This window comes from Lutjanus erythropterus, chromosome 20, assembly GCF_056507025.1.
Source record: "Lutjanus erythropterus isolate fLutEry1 chromosome 20, fLutEry1.hap2, whole genome shotgun sequence".
Classification (NCBI taxonomy): domain Eukaryota; kingdom Metazoa; phylum Chordata; class Actinopteri; order Lutjaniformes; family Lutjanidae; genus Lutjanus; species Lutjanus erythropterus.
In genome coordinates this window covers 1,816,823-1,838,866 of record NC_139336.1, presented here as the reverse complement: position 1 = coordinate 1,838,866, position 22,044 = coordinate 1,816,823, and the positions used below count along the sequence as shown (strand labels likewise).

The 22,044-nt window shown below is 38.4% G+C and overlaps 1 protein-coding gene across 3 annotated transcripts; it reads right to left on the bottom strand.

Annotated features, from left to right (window-relative positions):
• Window positions 1-385: 385 nt before the first annotated feature.
• Window positions 386-21,073, bottom strand: LOC146307984 (long-chain fatty acid transport protein 2). 3 transcript variants are annotated; one of them, XM_084745613.1, is made up of 10 exons: window positions 20,538-21,073; window positions 15,146-15,346; window positions 12,042-12,200; window positions 9,256-9,380; window positions 6,949-7,143; window positions 5,635-5,725; window positions 5,191-5,389; window positions 3,227-3,324; window positions 1,377-1,507; window positions 386-1,286 (listed from the first exon to the last, which is right to left on the bottom strand). In XM_084745613.1, the coding sequence occupies exons 1-10, from the start codon at window positions 21,013-21,015 to the stop codon at window positions 1,110-1,112; spliced, it is 1,854 nt and encodes a 617-aa protein (XP_084601739.1). In that variant the 5' UTR covers window positions 21,016-21,073; the 3' UTR covers window positions 386-1,109. The 3 variants fall into 3 exon arrangements, 2 of the variants coding, with proteins under 2 accessions (XP_084601739.1, XP_084601740.1); XM_084745614.1 differs by lacking the exon at window positions 386-1,286 and adding an exon at window positions 3,920-3,998; XR_014772611.1 differs by lacking the exon at window positions 386-1,286 and having other exon boundaries at window positions 1,458-1,507; window positions 3,227-3,998.
• Window positions 21,074-22,044: the final 971 nt, after the last annotated feature.

The following is a 22,044-nucleotide window of genomic DNA, read 5'->3' as shown; positions in this document are numbered from 1 at the left end:
ACAGATTAATCGACTATGAAAATAAATCAGCAGTTACAGCCCTGAAGAATTTTCTAAGTTAGGAATCCTAAGTTAGGACTGGCACAGACTGTTCTAAATTTAAAATGCCTATCAGAAATGGCAGCACCACTGGTGTTGAACACAAAATATTATGATTGAAATTCTATTCAAACCCTGTGATGATGCTTTAAATTTCCTGGACTATGCATTAATATATATAGGTATATATGGATTGTCAAGACAATCAATTTTTAATTTGATCAACATGCCCCGTCTGTTCAAATCCTTATCATGGGTCAATAACTGTCAGGAAAACCTCCCATGAAGGAGATGTTTTCGCTCCTCCAAGTCACAATTAATTCCTCTGACAATTAATTCCTGAGACAGCTGTTGTCATGGATACAGGCAGTCGTCTGAACATTTTAAACTCAGATACAGGCCTGACAGGATGAATGCCGACTCAAGAGTCAAGTTTACAGCTCTAGTTAGGATTTCTGAAGTTAAGATAAGACATGAAGTCTGAGACAGGGCAGGACACGGGAGCTGCTTCTCTAATAGGAAGAGAGGATAGAAGTTAAGACAGGACAAACACTTGAGGCCCCTGGTTCTTTTTGACACTGAGGTAAATAAAGGCATTGACCACTATTTTTATAGTAAGAATCTGGGGAAGAATCCTCTTATGAAGTCTGGTCAAGTTATTGAATTCTCTTTCATTATTCATAAAACTAAAAATACTACACAGAGTCATAAAAAACAGATAATTCCTAACGATATTTGTACTGGTTGGATCTACATCTATGCTGAGGGGTTGTCCAGTTTGTTGTCCAATTGCTTAATTTAGTCCTTTTTTCTTGTGAATTTAGGAATGTTGCCTTATCAGGCCAATAGAGATTATTTAAAACGATGTGAGGCAGAAGAATCACTTGTTGGTTGAACTGCTTTCTTCTAAAGGACTTCCAGTTTCAAAATGTTGGGAACGCCCTCGCTGTAGCACTGATCATAAACAGGGTTTTAAGTACAGTCAAACTGAAACATGGATGAACTTCAGCTGATCTGTTGATGTTCTGTGGATGACTGTCAGTACTCCTGCATTAACCTACTCTGGATGTTTATAAATGGATCTTTCCAGACATAATGTCCTGATATAGAGACACAGTGATGACAATATAGTCCTTCTGAGAAACATCTAAGAAATACACAGGATCCTGTGTGACATCCGGATTAAAACCCTCCCTGACCAGCTTGACCTTCTGCTGCTTGAAGGTCTCGGTCACATCCAGACAGCTCTGAAAACACAGGCAGAGATGCACATGAACAATAAAGAAGTTTACACTTAATAACACACTGTGAAGGTGATGAATAGCTGCGTGACTCACCTGTATCCTGAGAAACCAGGGCCAGGCATACGCAGGAAGTGTGTCTACTAAGTGGCTGTAAAGTTGTGTTCCATTTAGTTTGTGATCCTGTTTTAAGACGATAGCAGACATACCTGCTCGGCCCTCATATCCTGTACGAACAGACAGGAAAAGGTCATCATGTCATGCTGAAAGAGAAAGAGCCAACTATGTGCCAGCAGCATCATGATGACAGAGCACTGGGCCTCATGCACGGGCATTTTTGTATTCTTTTCTTAAATTTCTCTTGCTTTTGTTTGTGCAACGGGCTCATATGAACATCACGTCACGTCAGTCGTCAGCAAACACTCGTAACTTCAGATACCTGTGTGTATCTGAGAGCATGTGCATTAAACTTGTAAATTAGTATAAATAACACCTCAATAATATCATATATGGCTGCACTTCCTGCCCCATCTGTCAGAAAGTGTTCATTCATGAAAATGGCATCAAAGAGAAAAAAGAACTTGACATTCTGCTTTTAGAGATCCAGCGTCAGCAGTGGAAAAGAGAGTGCTGTAATGCCGTGTCACCTGAGGGTCAGACTGTCACTGAAATAAAGAAGAAACATCTCTATAGGAAAATGGCCTCAGAGGAAAAAAAATCTTGCCACAGCAAAGCGATCAATGACTGCAGCAGGAAGAGGAGGTCAAGGGAAGTTTTTCATCACAGAGATCAAGGACAGAATAAAGTGAGGATGTTCTCCTGGACAGAGACTTCATAAACCTGCATGTGCAGATATATGACCCATACACCTGACAGCAGGTAATAACAGATCATTAAAAAGCTAAAAAGCTTTATGTGCAAATTTAGAATTATATTACAATTTGAAATGTAGTCAAATAGGATAATGGCAACATAATTATTGAGGGTAATTTATTTTTTAAACTCAAAATGCCTTCAAACTAATGAAATATACAATCATTAATTTAAAACTCTGGTTTGTATAACAGCAGACTGACTGCACATGACTCTATTACAGGTCTGCAGCTCGTAAGATGTATTTGTTCTGATTTTAACATGTAAACAAAGCTTTCTGGTTTTTCTTCTGTTCAAGTTTTCTGCAGATATTACTACTTTACTTAGTAGTTTCTACCAAGGTAAAAGTAAAACTACTTAAGTAAAAGTTACTTTAATTAGTATTTTTACTTTCGATCTTTATGCAGAACTTTGAATGCAGGTTTTTACTTTTCATTAATAAATAAATTAATTAATTAAGTATTTTGTTTTTTGCATTGTCGTCACTAGTACTACGACTTTTGTCCCTGAGGTTTTCCAAACTGCTGTCGCAAAACCTCTTCTGAAGAAGCCTCATCTAGACTGTGGTATGCTGAACAACTATAAGACTATATCAAGTCTTCAATTTTTAAGATACACCAGACAGACAATTTTCTAAATTAAAACAATATTCTAGAGAATTACAATCAGGTTTCAGAGCTAATCATAGTACAGACTGCCCTCACAAAGACACTCAGTGATCTGAGACTTAGTGTTGACATCAGTAAGGTCTCTCTGAACATCTTTTGTTTGTCTTGGGGATCATGTGTCAGGGGAACATGACATAACACCTCTGGTATTCCACAAGGGAGCTGCCTCACCCCACTGTTGTTCTCGCTATACATGCTTCCTCTCAGTGATGTCATCAGGGAACATAATGTTAGTTTCCATAACTACACTGATGATGCACAACTGTACATATCTGTTGAGCCAAATGATGTAGACGCTGTATGCTCCCTCACTGCCTGCCTGTCAGCAATAAATAATCAGACACTGTTGTTTTCACTTTTCTCACATTTTATGCAGCCTTATAGATGACAGTGTAACACACAGACCTGGTATGGTGACTCCATAGACGTTGACCTCCTGGATAAAGTCAAGAAGACCTAAAACCTCTGACACCTCTGTGGTGGAGACATTCTCTCCTTTCCACCTGTAGTACACAAAATTAAATGCAGTTAAACAAGCAGGAGCTCATTTTTGGCCACTTGGTGGCAGCAGACAAACATAAAACTGACATTTAGGGCTCTATCTTTCGCCCAGCTCACGTGGCGCACAGTGCAGCACGGCACAGCTGTTATTTTCTCGCCCAGCACCCATGTCATGCAAGTAGCCAATGTACTTGCGCCCCTCTGTGTGCCCATGGGTGTGTTGGTCTCAAAATGAAGCATGGTCAGGCGCATTGTTGGCATCTTATATTTTCTCAGTATTTTCCTGCTATTTAAAACATGCATTATTCAGATTAGACAGTAAAATGAGATTACGAAGGCATGCTCACTACACACATACACTCTCTCTCTCTGGATCACTGCAGTTAATCCACAGGCCATAACAATTAACCTCAACTTCATAACTCCATTGATTGTTTAAATCCAACAGGATCAGTCAGGATCTGACAATTAATGTCCTGTGCTCTTCTCACACACAGCTGCAGTCAGAACAGGAGAAGGGGAGAGCAAGTGGGGGAATGACACGCAGGGAAGGGCCAACAGAGGGAGTCAAACCCACGGCCACTGCAGAGGACTCACAGCATCAGTACATGGGGCGCCGCTCGACCAACTGAGCCACCAGGGTACCTCCTGAAACCTACAATACAGCTCTGTACAGCTGAGAAGAGTTTTAGAGTTAGATGATAATTTGTTTCAGTGTTCTCACATCACATTTGATCCTTTGCTATCATAAGAAATATTGATTACAGCCACTTTAAAGTATACTGTGCCCAAGAATATAAAATATTCATTCAGTAATGGTACAGAACACTATGTAAGTGTAAGTGTGGTCTATCACCCTAATAATTCAGAATGTTGTTAGAGATGGGAAGTGACTAAGTGCAAATATTTTGTTACAGTACTTAGGTAATTGTACCTTACTTTAATATTTATATTTGAATATCTAATATCTAAAAGATTTTTTCTTTTAACTTTTTTATTCTGGGTCACTATACGCTACCTTCTAAACATCAAGACTAATTTCAACCTAAATGAATGGCACAGTAACAGAGAAAAGGTGTTTTTTTAGTGTATCCATCAGCACATATCACGTATGACAGACAGGCATAATAGTTAAAGGCATAATACAAAAACAACATAAAAGATGTAACAAGACAAAAATGATGTAACAAGACAAACTATGTAAAAGGCATAACAATACAAAAACACAAAAGGACAAAACAATGTAATAAGACAAAAACAGCATAAGAGATGTAACGATATAAAGATTAAGTAAACTACGTAACCAGACAAAAAAAACAATGTAAAAAATGTAACAAGATAAAAACAGACATAACAACATGAAAATGATGTAACCAGATAAAAATGATGTAAAAGACATAATGACGGAACGTATGAGAAAAACATAACAAGATGAAAACAGGGTAAAAGACCTAACAAGATGAAAATGATATAAGAAAGAAAAACACTACGAGACAAAACAACCTAACAATACAAAAATGACGTAAAAGATGAAAATGATGGAAAAAGAAAAAAATGTTAGGAGAGGGAAGACTGTGAGGTTCACTTGTCTTTGCATAGGAACAGCTGTTAGAAATGTCCCTCAGAGGACAACTTTTTACTTTTGTAATTGAGGACATTTTACACTCTGTACCTTTTCTTTTCTACTTCTAAATAATGTGTGTACTTTTGCCACCTCTGCATGTTGTGTATATATTTTATGCGTCATCATTTAAAATCTAATCCACTTTTTCCACTGTTAACAGTTTTAGACACCAGAGGACACTGTTGTGTTGGTGTACAAACTGGACATAACTCACACCGTTGTAATTACAGAGACAGTCAAGTACCTGAAGGTGTCTCCGATGCGGTCTTTGAAGTACAGGAAGTCCTTGTGATCGTGGAGTAGGAGGTCTCCAGTGTTGAAATAGATGTCTCCATCTCTGAACACGTCCCTCAGCAGCTTCTTCTCAGACTGGACTTTGTTCCCAGCATAGCCCAGGAACTGGTTCATGGCTGTCAGAGGAGCCACCAGGATCCCTGCCTCTCCTGTGCACACAAATAGCATGGACATTTAGTGGACACATGAGCTCCTTCTCTGGACATGCAGATGTGTACTACAAACTCTTTGGATTTTTTTTTTTCATAAAAAGTACAAATAAGAAGCATTATTGGTTAGTTAAAAAACACCTTCATTGTCACTGATTCATTATCAATAATGATTGAAGTCTTGATCGTCCTGAACTAGACTGTAGGACTGTCATGTCAAAGGACATGTCATGTGATTCATTTACCTTTTTGTGCTCGTATGCATCTGCCAGAGTCTGTTCGGACCGGCTCGTACATGTGTGGATCAAATCTCAGGAGTTCAAAGGGCATCGACAGCTGGGAAAGATGAGACAACAACAGTTGTTAGGTTGCGAGTCACAGCTTTAACAGTTTTATTATCAGATGATTCAGGTTTATCTAAAAAAGTAAATTATCTCAACCAAAGATTATAAGTCAGCAAAACTTTTTATAATTTATTTCAAAGCTCAAAAATCTGTTGCAGTATTTTGCCATGAAATACTGAGTTGTCTCAACTATTTCTTTTAAAGTGTAAACTGATGCTTACATACTTAAACTGTAAAAATATATACCCTATACACCAATAAAATATTTTGTCAACTGAAATATGTGTCATAGTTTACAGCTCAGTGCCATTATCTCTAAATTTTGACGGTGGTTCATTGTCTCTATAAGCTGTTATGGATGTTAAATCAAAGAAAAGAAAAGTCTTCAGGGAGAAGAGAGAATTTAACAGTTCAATTCAGTATAATTCTTTTTTTTTTTTTTTTTTTACATTTTTTGGCCAAAAAATGTCTCTTTTGATCGTAAAGGTTACAGACCCCTGCACTATACAGTACTACACTCTATAGTCTCCAATGTCCCGCTCATAGCACTATCTGATTGGTTAGACGTCACGAGTAATATCCAATCAACACAACAGTTTCTGAGTTAAACCCTGAAAAAGGGCAGCTACTGTGTCAAGGTACTGACTGGAGAACTGAGAACTGATCATTTTGATGAAACCCACACAGGATTGTTCTCCACACAGGCAGGGAGAACATGCAAACTCCACACAGACAGGCCATGTCCAGCCTTCTTGCTGTGAGGTCAAAGTGCTAACATCCTGCCACCGTGCAGTACACCACTGCTATTGTATGTACTATACACACTGTAAGATTTATGACCATCAAATTCTTCATTTTGGTTTAGAAATATTCATATTCAGTTTTTATAATATTCCCGCACATTTGCTCACTTTATTCAATTTTGCACCTGTTGGAGACAATAACAGCATTTCACTGCCCGTTGTACTTGTAGAGTTGTGAAAGTGACAGATAAAATGTAAATCTGATTTGATTTTAATCTGCATGTATTAGATTAACCATAAATAAAATGACCCCACAGTGAATTATTACCAACTACAGCTTTAGCAACGCAGCTGACCTTCTGGGACCACTTTAAAAATGGGAAAAACATGTTGCCCAACATGATTAAGCATAAAAGAAACAGCAGATATAATGATATGCAGAGGAATCATGACTAAAAGTTTCATTTCTGACCTTGTTGAAGTAGCTCGCCCTCCCGATCGGCCCCACCTCGTCGGTGTAGTTGAGGAAGCCGATGCTGGCCTCAGTCAAGCCGTAACCTTCTCTGATCCTGATCTTACCAAAGCGCCTGACAAACTCCTTCCAAACATCTGACCTGAGACCACTTCCAGCTGCCAGCCGGACACTGTGAGCCCGCTCCTCTGGAACCTGCAGGCACAGGAAGACTGGGATTAATGCAGAGTGGTTCCTTTTTTTAAAGGAACAATCATACCTTTGGTCATATGTATGCAGAGATGGGTGGAGACATGTTTAGCTTAGCTTTGCACCAAAATTGGAAGCAGCAGAAAACCACTCTTAAAAGTAAAGAATAGTAATAATATTAATAGTAGATATTTTGTGGTGTGTAGACAATATCAAGCAATAGGCAGTAATTCAATCAAATGGATTTAAAATACATATTTACATATTTATTCACTTTGGAGTATTTTGTCATCTGTATTTTGTGGAGCAGAAAAAAATAGTATGTACTTTATAATAAAATGCTTAATACTGAAACAGACACTTTTAATGCCAGGTTTAAAATGTACTATGTATTAAAATACTAATCACAGTCTTTGGCTACATGTTAGTGAATCATATGACCTGTCTGGTCAGCAATGCACACTAAGGATTGCATCTTTCAAATATGCAAGACAGCACGCACTGTCCATTTAGTATGTTTACTTTAATGAAAATTCAATATGGGGTGTTTCTACCCTAGTGTGCAAAACACTGGGAGGAGAAAATGCACATGTGTTCATTTAGTACACACATTGTGATTTACCAAGCCTGAAAATAATTAGCGGTGACTGTCTGTGCCCAGCAGTGCACACAGCTGGCTGCTGTTGTGGTGGTGAGGAGACAATCTGATTTAAAGTCATTTCTCTTGAGTGGTTTATTTTTATTTTCACGTTAATGCAGAAAAACAGCATGATTAAACATACATTTATTGTAGCCTATTTGCAGCCAAACAAAACTGAACATTCACAGCCACTGTAGCCTAATGGAAATGAACACTGACCTTTATTATGTCTTCATATTTCTTTCATTTCGGCAATATTACATTTTAAACTGTGTTCTATTGGCAGGTTGCTCGTCTTTGCCCCCAGCAAGCTCCTCTACAACAGCGCACACCTGAAAGACCTCACCACTGCCTCTAACCCATCTTTGATCCCTCTTGTCAGGTCATTTATAGCCCCTGTCAGATCAGATACAGGCTGACCAGCTGCCTTGTGTGGTCATTATAATAATCATTATTATTGTTGGTGTTGTTACTAGTATTATCATTATTTGTTTATTTATTGAAGATAGCTGAAGAAGTTTTATCACAAGCCAATTTTTTGTTTCTTCTTCATCTTATTTCTTGCCATCTTCTCTAATTTGATCTGTTGTTTTTGTCTTTTTGTACCGTAGCACAACAACATGTTTATTTGCCTCTTCCACTTACGCCTCCATGGAATCGAATGTCATTTTGCGCTTGCAGTCATTCTGCCCTCTTCACTGTAAAACCAAAAGAGCTGAGAAAACTCAAATTGACTGAACTCAAATGTTTCAGTTTTGGAAAAGTTTTACCAGCTACAAATCTTTTGTTTTCTTTGAATGAACTTAAATCTTTGAGTTTTAGAGACCCCCAAAAAAATGATGAAAAATGAAAATGAATCATGGTTAAAAAAGAAATTATATTTTCAACTAAAACCATTTAATTTTCAGGCACCAAAATAATGACAAATCAGGTTCACAGCTCACTGTGACCAATTTTTTAAAATTACTTTTTAGTTTTTAAAACTCAAAGATTCAGGTTTATCTAAAAAAGAAAAGTAAATTATCTTATCTAAAGATTACAGGTCAGCAAAACTTTAAAATGTATTTCAAAGCTCAAATGTTTAAGTTGGGTTCAAAACTCAAAAATCTGTTGCAGAACCTTGCCTTGAAAACATTTTGTCAAGTAAAATGTGCGTCATAGTCTCTGGCTCAGTGCCTTTTCCTCTAAATGTTGACAGTGACTCGTCTTCTTGAGTGTCCATAAGCTGCTGTGGATGCCAAATCAAAAAACAGAAAAGTCTTCAGGGAAAAGACAGAATTGAATGGTTGTGGCTCAGATGGACTTTTCTTTGTTTTGATCGTAAAGGTTGCAGACCCCTGATCTAATACGATCATCCTGTTATCACTGGCTGCAGTTGACCCTGTAGCTTCTAGGGGCCACTACTGTGTCTTTAAACTTTGAGTGCTAGAATTCAGGAAAAAGAAAATGACTCAAGTTTAAAATGTTGCCAGTCTTACCGTGGGATGGTTAACCAGGTATCGACACAGCTCTCCGATGTACTGTACCACAGTCACATTGTGTTTCACACAGTCCTTCCAGAACTGACTGGCAGAAAACTTCTTTTTTAACACACATGTTGCACCTGTGATCCACAGAAGAGAACATTCAGATGAACAGTAGGCAGTGTAAGACAATATACTGCTAAAACTCTGATTCTTGATACATTCTACATGTCTAACAATGTCAATAAAAATTATTTATAGCTAAAGCTGTTGTGGGAAATTTCCTCTGCTTAGTTTCAGCCTTTTCTTCTGCTGTGTGAGGAAGTGACAATTCCTTATAGGCTTGTAAAAAGGATATCCGTCTTCAAGATGGTTTCCTCCAGCATTTGCTTTGGACAACATTAATGAATAGAAGTGGCAGATTTCCAAGGAACTGTGTTTGTCTGTCATGCTGCCAGTCTCTGAGCTGCGTTTACTCTGGGTCAATGTCCAGCAAACTAAATACAATCAAAGAAAGCCATGGAAGCTGCAGGGACCAAATCTGAACATTGTGGTTTACAGTCTCATATTCAAGCCTGATAATACAAATGACACATTGTTATGATGAGCCCATTATTAGGGGAAGGTGCAACAGTGAGGTTACAGTGAGACATTTTGCAATCACAACCCTTAAAGGCATAGTTCACCCAAAAATGACAATTCAGTCATTATCTCCTCACCCTCATGCCAGCTGAAGGTGTGGTTTAGTTTTTTAGTCCACAAAACACTGCAGGAGTTTCACAGGAAAATAGTGTAATTGTGACCAGTTTTCAATAAAAACATAAAATGTAATCCAAGTCTCCTAAAGCCCCAACAAGCAGCATGGAGGCATTTCACGTTTTTTTTTCCCCTGTTGTTTTTAACGTTTGAAAACTGGTCAGCATTCACTTCAATTGTTAGAGAGATTCTGCAACACTGTTTTCCTGTGAAACTACAGCAGTGTTTTGTGAATTAACAAAATAAACCTTCCTTGGCATGAGGGTGAGTAGGTAATGACTGAATTTTCATTTTTGGGTGAACTATCCCTTTAAGGAGTTGATTGAACACAACTGTGCTTCTACAGACATGCACACGCACATATGTGCACACTCATCAATACACACACACACACACACACACACACACACACACACACACACACACACACACATTCACTGCACTGTTATTTAGTTTATGTTGTTTGATTTATATTATAGCTTACTTTATGTTTGCTCATTATGATTGTTTGTGATACATAAAAATACATACATAAAAAAATAATGATAATGATATTACTCTTACAGGAGTAATAAGTAAAAAGTAACTTATTACACTTTCTGAGTAACTTGCCCAATACTGCTCATTAACCCATAATATTTTTTGTTTCATGTGAACACAAACAGAAAAATAAAAACAGCAGTTTGCAGCTTGAGATGGTTAAATGCTGGAACTTTTTGTTGCCAGACTCAGCGATTTTTAAGAATTTTGTTGGTACAGTAAGCCAAGCAGAACTGAGTTCTGGCCAAACACATGTTCTTTGTCAAGAGTTCTTTGCAAACTTCTTGGGAAATGATAAACAGGGAGAAACTGCAGACATGAAAAATTAAAATTCCCACAACAGGAAAACAGCAGCATTCATTCTGCTTCACAGGCTTTGGCAAAGGGTAGGGCAATATACCAATATTATATCAATTTCATATGAGACTAGATATGGCCTTAGATTTTAGATATGCTATGCAGTGATATGTCATAAGTGCTGTCTTTCTTTGTCTGATGTCTGTCCCTCCAAACTTACCACTGACTGACTGTTGCTGCTCTGTATTGGCCTTTACCCACAATCAAGTCATTATATCCACAATACTGATGATTATTTATCACAAATATCATTGTGTTAATATTTTGTGAAAGCACCAATATTCATCTCTTAGATATTGTCACAATATCAATAGATATCAATATCATATGGTCAAAAATATTGTGATATTTGACTACTTTGGAGGAGAAGTGACATGGCAAAGTGTTCTTCTATATATGAGACAAATAATCTTAATCACTTATGAAGTGCATTATTAAATATTAAAGGGATAGCTCAGAAAATTCAGTCATTATCTACTCACCCTCATGCTGACTGAAGGTCTGGTTTATTTTGATGGTCTGCAAATCACTACTGGAGTTTCACAGGAAAACAGTGTTGCAGAATCACACAAACAGGGGAAGTGAATGGTGACCAGTTTTCAAACATAGAAAACCTGAAAAAAAAACAACAACATAAATTGCCTCCATTCTGCTTGTCTGGCATAATCCAAGTCTCCTAAAGTCCCAACATGCTGTTTGCACACTGTCACACCACACACACCCAGTTCAGACAGTGTGCATGTGAACGTGGCTCCACGCTAAGGATCTACAGGATTCTGTCTAAAAACATGGTGTCAACAACATTTTTTAGTCAACATGGCATGCTGGGGCTTTAGGAAAATTTGATTACACCAGACGAGCAGTATCGAGGCATTTCATGTTTTTATTCTGTTGTTTTTTACCTTTGAAAACTGGTCACCATTCACTGCAACACTGTTTTGTGGACTAACAAAATAAACCTGACCTTCAATTGGCACAAGGGTGAATAGATAATGACTGAGTTTTCATTTTTGGGTGAACTATCCCTTTAATTTCATGGCAATTTTCAACATATCTAGTGTGACGGTCCTTCTGCTTTGCTTGCCCCGCACTCTGCTCACCTTTCTTGTCTACAGGCTGAGTGTGAATTGAAGCACAGTTGTTCTTACCAAGCTGTATGCATCCTCCAATCCCTAACAGGGAAGCAGACATGTGGTACAGAGGAAGAGTGATGTAGATGATGTCATCAGATGTCGCTCCACACATTTGAAAGAAGGACATGCTCACAATGGCTTTAAAATGACCCACACGGGCTGCCTTAGGGAGACCTGGAAGAGAACGGTACATCAGCTGTGGAAATTACCTATAACCTTTATAATGAAGACTGATATTTTTGGCCAAAAACAAACTGCATCAATTAAATTCTCTGTTTTCCCTGGAGACTTCTTTTTTTTTTGATGTGGCATACATAGCCATGGAGACTCAAGAGGACTGTCTACTGGCACTGAGCCATAGACACAGGCAGGAAAATATTAAAACTTTTTTTTTTTTTTAATTTGGAGAATGTAAGAATTATCTCAACAAAACATCAGCAGTTGGTAAAACTTTTCCAAAACTGAAGAATTCGAGTTGGGCTCAAAAACTTTTCTGATAAATGACAATTATAATGTGAATAAAAGGTTTTCAATTTCCACATCATTTTTTGCCAGAGCCACTGGAGAGCGTCTAAAGAACCTTGTGGCTCCGGAGCCACAGGTTGCAGGTTGCAGACCTCTTGTCTATGGTTTTGTTCTAAAAAATGATTTACAACTGGACATGACCTGTAATATTTGATCTTAGAGGCTGCTTTGCAGTGAGGATATGAAGTGTCATTTTCTCCATCCTAACCAGGACATGAATGACGTCATTGCATTTGTGGGACTATTCAATGCTATTTTTTTTTATCTTTATCTTTAAGTTCAGTGTTTCTCAAACCTTTTACACCACCTCAGAAAATACTGAGCTCTTCAAGTGCCACCTTACTGTTACTGTTGCAGTGTCTGGTGTGAGAAGGTGCTGTGAACGTTTCCTTCACTGGAGCTTCTCCGGTATCCACTTCATTTTTAACATGATTGCTCAAAATATTCTCCTGATCTGCACGTCTCTTCATAATAGTTCACAGTTGGTACCACGGTTGCAATATTTATCAACCATTTTTTTTCAGTCTCTTCATTTTACCTTTGCTTACTATCTTGCCATCACAGTTTGGCTTTTAGCTATTGAGCCAACATGGACAAATGGAAATTGAAAACTAGAGATATTAGTATTGAAAACATGTTTGTTAGGGATTCTTCTGCCATACTTGTGTTATGACTTGCTGCTTAGTCCTTGTTGTTTCATCAAGTCTGCACTTAAATGAAAAAGTCTGGCTTGAATTAACATCAACCTCCACTCAGGACTTAAGCTGTTCCACTAAGACAATTTATCCTGGTGTGGTCAACACTAAGTCTAGCCTGGCTGAAACAAGCTGCACTGTGAGCCTGCATAGAGAACAGAAGCCACCCAGAAAAGAGGTCTATCTTCAGCTGGACTATGTATCAAAAAGGCGAAAAGCCATTAAACTTGTTTTAGAGAAGATATAAACTTACTTAATGTTTGGGTCTGGTTCAAAACGCAGCAGCGAGGCTTCTCACTAGTTTTAACAGACAAGATCACATTCTGACATCACAGTCCTGGCTTCCCTCCATTGGCTCCCTGTGTGTTTTAGAATTATTTTTAAGAATTTACTGATCACTTTTAAAGCCCGCCTGGGTCTGGTCTAAGTTACATAGCTGAAATGTTAACCTCTTCTGAGCCAGTACGCAGCCTTAGATCCTCAGACGAGGCCATCCTGCCTGTTCCAAAGTCAAGGCTTAAATCTAAAGGTGACTGATTTCTCCGTCAGGAACCTTTGACTTTGGAACGGCCTGCTGGAGGAGATCAGGCTGCAGAATCAGTGACATCTTTTAAATGACTTCTTAAAACATATTTTTTATAGACTTGCTTTTATGTAATGTTGTCATTTAAACCATTCATTCCTTTATTCTTTTTATTTGTGTTTATTTATGTTGACATTACATGATGTTGTCTTCTTATCTAGTCCATCTTAATTTCTATTGACTAACTGACATCATGTGACGTTGTCCCTGCATTCTTAGCCCTTTATTTTATATATTCTTATTTTGTCTGTCAAGGTACTTTGTAAACTCTGTTTTTAAAAGGTGCTACATAAATAAAGTTATTGTCTTCACAGCTTGAACAAAATGAGTGAATGAATAAATAACTTCAAAACAACTTTGGCACTTGTTTTTCTTAAACTAGAAATATTAAGCTCTTAAATAAAAGGCTGCTGTTGGCTTTTCATTCATTCATTTTCTGTAACCGCTTATTCCATAAGGGTCATGGGGCTGCTGGAGCCTATCCCAGCTGACATTGGGCGAGAGGCGTGGTTCACCCTGGACAAGTCACCAGTTCATCACAGGGCTGACACATAGACAGACAACCACTCACACTCACATTCACACCTATGGGCAATTTAGAGTCACCAGTTAACCTAGCATGCATGTCTTTGGACTGTGGGAGGAAGCCGGAGAACCCCGAGAAGAACCCACGCAGACACGGGGAGAACATGCAAACTCCGCACAGAAAGGCCCCGCCCCGGCAAGCCGGGGGATCGAACTCAGGACCTTCTTGCTGTGAGGTGGCAGTGCTAATCACTGCACCACCGTGCCGCCCTACTGTTGGCTTTTGAAGACAGTAAAATTTGTAAGACATAATTTTCTTAACTTTTTTAAATTAATACATTCTTTGAAACTAATGTAAAAACATAAATTATAAAAACATAAATATAGAACATAAAGGTCTAAACTTGCCTTTCAGCACGGACAGAAGTGATGTGAGCACAAAAAGTGAAAACTAAGTGTAAACTATCTCTAACACACAGCTAAATGAAGCTTGACAGTTAACCTGCCACAGAGCAGGCTAGTTCAGTGGTATCAGTTACCATGGTTACAGAGCAGGGATTCCTTTAAGCCACAGTCATGGAACAAATATCTCACTTAAATTAGCTAGACACAATTTTCCTTTATCCACGTTGATGGAAAACCCCTCGTTCTGTGTTTCATTATGGTCAGATCCAAACACGGCTTCCTCCCTTGTTTCAATAATGTCTCTGCTACAGTAGTTCAGATGTGACGTTTGCAGTGTAAGGGTGCTAGCCATCTGTAAGTGATGCTGATGCTGATGCAGTACCCACCTGTAGTGCCTGAAGTAAAAATGAAGAGAAAGTTTGACATGATGTCAACTTTGGGGAGGTCAGTTAAGGTTTCCCCCGACATGTGTTCCAGCTTATCTAATAAAGTGCTGACATCCTCAGAGGATGAAGTGTGATCCATCACCCAGACAGCCATGTTGTCCTTCAGCTCAGGCAGCACCTCCTCCACCGCATGCACCAACCCTGGATGAACAGACAAAACGTGTCACCTCGCTGCTGCTTCATCACACATAACCAAAGACAATTAACAAACGTGTTGTGTCTACAGGTTGTAACTTGTGGTGCCGTAACAGATTACTTCCTGTTATTTACAAGGATGTGTGTGTGAGTGTCAGTCTGCACTCAAGATAACACCTTCCATGACAATCAGGGTGAAGCAACTTATCACAAATACTCAAGTTACTGTAATTAAGTTGTTTTCTTGGGGACTTTCATGAGTAGATTTTCAAGTCTGTACTACAATATGTAATCTGCGTAGTTACTTTTAATATCATAATTGAGTACTGAGTACAAGTTGAATGAATATCCAAACCTTTCATCTGCATTTTTGTAGTCAGTCAAGTGATTTGATCACAAACAGGCCAATAAAAATGTGGATGTTAATGATTGATCACTAATCAATTAATCTGCATTGAGAATTTAACCAAGTAAAAATCTATTCATGGATATTTAATCAGTAACTGCACCTCATTAAACATTGTTTTGTCTGATGGAGCATGTGTTGAAGAAGGAAACTAAAACTTGAAATGAGAAAACAAAAACAAAAGAAACAAATGACAAATGACAAAACAGAAAACAACGAAAAATGAGAGAAAATAGCACAAAGGTGTTTTGTATTATAAATTATTGATTGTTAGCATTTTGAACTACTGATTAAGGAAACTGCAAAAAGTTTGCAACCCTTGGAGAGGTGAGTGTGACCACTGAGCAGAACAGAGCAGGAGACATTTTGGCTGAAAATCTGGAGAAACACACAACACTTTGATTGAGTAGCTGTTATTGAAAATATATTAAACTTCCGTGGTTAAAAAGCAACTGATATTCTGAGTGATTTTTAAGTTTGTGACTTTGAGTTGGTTTTTATACATATACTTAAGTTTTTTGTTTTTTTTTCGAACGCCAGTACTTTAACTTGTAATTGAGTAATATTTTAGTAATATAACAGTACTTGAGTACAGATTTTCAGTACTCTCTCCATCACTGATGATAATTAGGGCGGCATATTTTTCAACTACATGGGTGTGAGCTTACTGATGGGAGAAGTCACCATACTTTGGTTGCTAACTGCCAAATATAAAATATAAAAATATTCTAACAGCTGCAGCCTCCAGATAACCCACTGACCCTGCTGGAATTTAAAAACTTCACTCATTGTAACTGTAAAGTAAAAACTGCTGCTGTTAAATTGGAGAATTTGAGAGACAAAGGTGCCTGCAGTGTTAGGGGTGGTTTAGTGTCATTTTATAAATAACATGACTTGAATCAAAAACATCTGGGGCTCGCATGATTTCTCAAGTTAACACCCTTGTTTTATCAGCTTTAATGGCTGCCTTCCCCCACAACATCCCCCACACAATCTACACAATGTTTATGACTCCACCAGCAGCAGCAAATACACACTGAGTCTATTTTTGACACACGCCAAAGTCAAATGCAGAAAAAACAGAGTGCATCTGATCAATTTGCAGACCTCATGCAGAGTTATGATCTAAAAGACAGACAGAAATGTAACGTATCCTACTTATCCATTGTAGAAGCAGAAAAAGAAGCAGATGTTGAGCTTAAACTGAGCTGTCACTGTTTTTTCCCGCAGTCCTTCCTAGGGCACCGATTGGTTGCACCACTTTTGGTGCAGATACAAACAGATAGCTTGGAGCCTGGCAAGATGGATTTATGCATGATCTTGAAAATCCAGCTGCCTCACAAGGTAAAACTGTGATAGTAAAATGGGAAAAAAATGTTCACACAATTACCTACTGCAGCTGCTGCACACACTGTGTATCTTAGTATATTAATTTCACAGTGTTCATACTGTTTCTATCTTAGCATATTCATTTCTACCCCTCACTGTTACAATATTTATACATCTCTATACCTGTATGTACATTTCTCTGCAATTTTCTGCTTTTTGCACATCTGAATAAACTCCATCTCCTTGTCACAGTGACAATTAAGCTGAATGTGATTTAATTTAATCTAATAGTCATGAGTGCATTTTGCTAATAATATTTCTGTGCTGAGCCGACCGTGTCATTGTTTTGCTGTCAAGTGCAAAAATGATGTGTAAAAACAGCCGTCAGTTGCTTCATATGTCAGTGAACAAAAAGATGTAACAAGACGAAAAAGGTAACAAGACAAAAAAGAAATAAAATATGTGACAGGACTAAAAAAGGATATGAAAGATAAAACAAGACATAAAAGATGTAACAAGACAAAACAAGACAAAAAGACAAAAAAAAAAAAGACATAAGACATAGAAGATGTAGAAAGCAAAAATACCATACCAAGACGAAAAAGACCTAACGAGAAAAAAAGACGTAAATTATGTAAACAGATGGAAAAAAGTGTAAAAGATGGAAGATGTAAAAGAGGTGAAAAAATGTAAGATACCTCACAAGATGCAAAAGACAAAACAAGATAAAAATGATGTCAAAGATGTAACAAACAGGGAAGGTGACTTTTTACTTTTGTACTCTGAGTACATTTCAGAACCTCTACTTTTTCACTTTTACTGCAGTAAAGAAGTTCAATCAGTACTTTCACTTTTACCAGAGTCATTTTTTCACAAGTATCTGTACTGCTACTTGAGTAAAGACTGTATGTACTTTTGACATTTGTCCAGCTCTGCTAGCTGTGTATTACAGCCTGGTGTGTGTGACTTTCTAATGAGGATCTTATTTTAACTGTTTTTATTGCATTTTTCAGGTTATGTGTACAAAAGGAGCACAACGGGCATGTGAAGGTGGAGCCCTGTCTTTCCATTTCAGTAGAATTAGTCAGCGGGCCAGAAGGGACTCAAAAGTCATGGAGTTTGATTAGCAACTCAAAAGCCCTGTGGAGCTACTCCAAACACAGCAGTTACAGGGTTGGGTGGTATATTACAGCCATACATCTGTGAAAGAGTTTCAAATATAGATGACCAAAATGGGGCGATCAAACGATAGGAGAAAAACGTGGTATAGAGTAGCGGGGCAGCATGACACCTCTGACAGGTGGGGTCAACATCAAGGTACAGTCTGGCTGTGCTTCTGCAGAGATGTAAACGATGGAACACTTAGAATTGAAGTATACCATGCCTCACACAAATTAATGATTTATGTATGCTCTTAGTCACAGATTACCAGGTCTTATCAGGAAGATTCATTCCCAGTTCCTCTTCCCAAGCACATTTCAAATGGTTAAGAGAGAGGCTAGAGATATTTTGAGTCATACTGTACAATCTTGAGACAGTGCACTCCTGATAGGGGTTGAGGCTAAAACAGTCTTCCATCCAACCCCTGCATGGAGCGGCTGGGAAGGAGGAAAAGTGCTTCCAAGTAAAGTCTCTAATTTGTAGGTATCCAAAATAATGCGTCCTTGGAATGTCATGTTCTTTAACCAAATGGTCAAAGGAAGAGAAAATACAATCATGGAAGAGGTTAGCAGTACATTTTAAGTCCTCTTGGAACCACAGATGGAATGCTGAGTCTAAAAAGGGCAGGTTCTGAAAGCGGGATTGCAGACTATGGGGGTGGTCGGGGTGATTTGTTTCAATCCAAAATGCAGATACTGCAATTAGTGGCAGAGAGGCACAAAGTAAGGAGGCGGGGTCCAATGTATACATGAATGTCACCCCATGCTAGACCAATCAGGCCCCTCCCCCTCCCGAAAGTGAAACATCCAGAAGGTTATTTTATGCACATTTGCAGCCCAGCAATAGTACAAGAGGTTGGGTAATGCAAACCCTCACACCTTTCCAGAAATGTCTTACAGTGAAATGAATGTGTAGATGTGTTTGTCTAATTCCTTAAAAAAAAAAGATCTGGGGAGAAAAACAGAGACTAACTGGAAGTTGTATAACATTCTTGGCATAATGACCATTTTAATGGATTTAACCATGCCCACCGGTGAGATGGGGAGAGACCCCAAGCGCCTCAACTTTCACTCTTTCAAGGGCTGGTTGTAGGTTCTTTTTAAACAGATCCTTAAATTCACGTCACACACACCCCTAGGTAAGTAAACGAGTCATTGACAACTTGAAAGGGAACTCTGTGTAGGAGATTTGGGACGCCTTTGCGTTATGGGGAGAAGTAAACATTTGGTCAAATTAATTTTATATTCAGATGTACAGCTAAGAAGAGCAATTGCATCAAGTGCAACCGGGATTGATTTAAGCGGGTCATCTGCATACAAGGCTAGTTTGTGTGTATGACCCCCCTGCTCAATACCCACAAAATCGACCCAATCCCTCAGGGCGACTGCTAACTATTGAACAAGAGGGGCAACAGAAGGCAGCCTTGCCTTGTGCCCTGCTGGAGAAGAAATATTCTGAAATGACATTGTTTGTATGTACTGTTAGCTGTGGTGCAGAGTGTAGGATCTTTATCCGAGAAATGATCTAATGAGTATCTTAATGTGTATGCAAGTTTCAGGTCCTCTAATGAAATAAAAGGTGTAACAAGACAAAAAGACGTAAAGATGTAACAAGACAGGAAAAGATATAACATAACATAAAAGACATGACTAAATGTAAAAGACCAAACAAGATGCAAAAGACAAGTAAAAAAGACATAACAAGAAAAAGATGTAACAAGACTTAAAAACATAAAAGACAAATCGAGACAATAAAAAGACATAAAAGATGTAACAAGATGTAAGAGTTGAATGTAAAAGACCTAACAAGACAACTAAGACAAGACGAAGACGATGTAAAAGTTGTAACAAGACAAAAAAAATGATGACAAAAAGATCATACAAGACAAAAAAAAAAAAATTAAAAGACGTAACAAAAACGTTGAAGACATGACAAGACAAAAAAGACGTGAAAAATGTTTCAAGACAAAAATACGTAGACGACGTAACAAGGCAAAAAATGTAAAAACTTATGACAAAAACAAAAAACAAAAGATCTAACAAACCTACAAGTCCTAACAAGACAAACAAGAAAAGACTTGACAAGATTTTAAAAAAAGGACGAAAAAGACGAGACAAGATTTTAAAAAGACGCAAAAGATGTAACTAGACGAAAAAAGAAGTAACAAGACTGAACTCGACGTAAAAGACGAAATGACAAACAGTGAGCGGATGAAAGGTTCTGTGTTGGGACTGGAGTTTGAGACTCGTCGCACAGTGAGAACTGACAGAGTTTAGTTTTGAAGTTTTAGAGAAGACGGACCTGCGCCAACAAGCAGCGTCTTGGCTCCGCAGCTCTGTAAGCAGTGAAGCACAGACTTGGCTTTAATGTTGACGTTGAGAAAAGCGACTTCACAGCCCAGTTTGCACAGCCCCAGCCACACGCAGATAAAATCCGCTTCGTTGAACATCCACAGAGCAACAATGTCTCCTTGTTTGAGAGAAGCCTCCGTCCTGAACGCGTTGGCGAACTGGTTGCTCCTCCTGTCCACGTCCTGGTAAGTCAGAGTCTGCTCCTCGAAGATGATGAAAGGTTTGTTCGGGTTCTTCCTCGCCTGGTGGAGAAAACAGTCGAGGTACGTGATGATCCCCTGCTGCATACGAGCCTGCAGCGTCTTTCTGTAACCCCGGAGTTTCAAGTAATACATCAAATCCTTCCACAAGTATGGATAAGACATCCTCTGGTAGAGGAGAAGAGCCAGCAGTCCTGCTAAAACGCTGGTAAACACCACAGTTATCATCCTGACGGTACAACACCTCAGCTCACTTCAACACTGCTCCACAACTTTAAAACACAGGCTGCAGTCAGCCTCTGATCCCACTCCATTATGCAATTTCACAGCAGCTCAGTGACAGCCAATGAGCTATAGGGGTGGGCGGATCGATCCCAAAATATCGATACTTCCGATACTACATTTGTTTCTGAAGATCAGTTCTGGCGACAATGGGATCAATCCCGAAATCTGGATCATTTCATTTTTTTCTTCTACGTTTTACTATTTTTCATTATCATTAAAGATTAGAACTGTCTGTGAAAACAAGGTTGAGTTGTGTGGTGCATGTGCTCTCTGCTCCTCCACTGCTCTGTGTGTGTGCGCGCGCGCGCAACACGAACGACACGCGCGTCATGGCCGCGCAGCCCCCCGCAGTGCGCACCCTGACCACTTTGATCCCACACATACGATGGGTGAACGAAAGAGGACCTATTGGAGATATTTCACAGCTGTAGATGACAACGTGCAGTGGTGGAGAGAAAACTGAAAATCTGTACTCATGTACAAGTACTGTAACCCCACAGAAAAAGTACTGGTGCTAGAAATGCGCTTAAGTAAAAGTACAGAGTGTTCATTTCAAAAACTACTCAAAGTATTAGTTACTTTTAAACACTGATGTCAGTCACCTCTTCAAACTAGGGATTGTGTTTCCTGAACCAAAAGTTGAAAATGCTAACAATCAATTAATCATTAATAATAAGAATAATAAGATACAAAATATGCTTTTTCCTCATTTTCATTTTTTTTTTTGTTTAGTTTAATTTTCCTTATTCAGCAAATGTCTCTGATAGACAAAACAAAGTCAACTGAGGTGCAGTTACTGACCTAATATCCATTTTTAATTGGTTAAATTCTTAACAGCAATTGATCAGTTAACAATTAATTATTAACATCTCCACTCCAAACCTGAGCTGCAATGTTTTGTTTTGTTTTTCATTTGTATGTCTTTGTTTTCATTGGCTCATTTGTGATCAGATCAACTTTTTAAAATGCAGA

Bases quoted from the DNA above. Each gene is read 5' to 3' on its own strand.
- LOC146307984 (XM_084745613.1), bottom strand. From the start codon at position 21,015: ATGATAACTGTGGTGTTTACCAGCGTTTTAGCAGGACTGCTGGCTCTT. The intron at 7,144-9,255 runs GTAAGACTGGCA...CTGTGCCTGCAG, and splicing joins ACCTGGTTAACCATCCCACG to GTTCCAGAGGAGCGGGCTCA. The intron at 1,287-1,376 runs GTGAGTCACGCA...CTGTGTTTTCAG, and splicing joins CCTGGTTTCTCAGGATACAG to AGCTGTCTGGATGTGACCGA.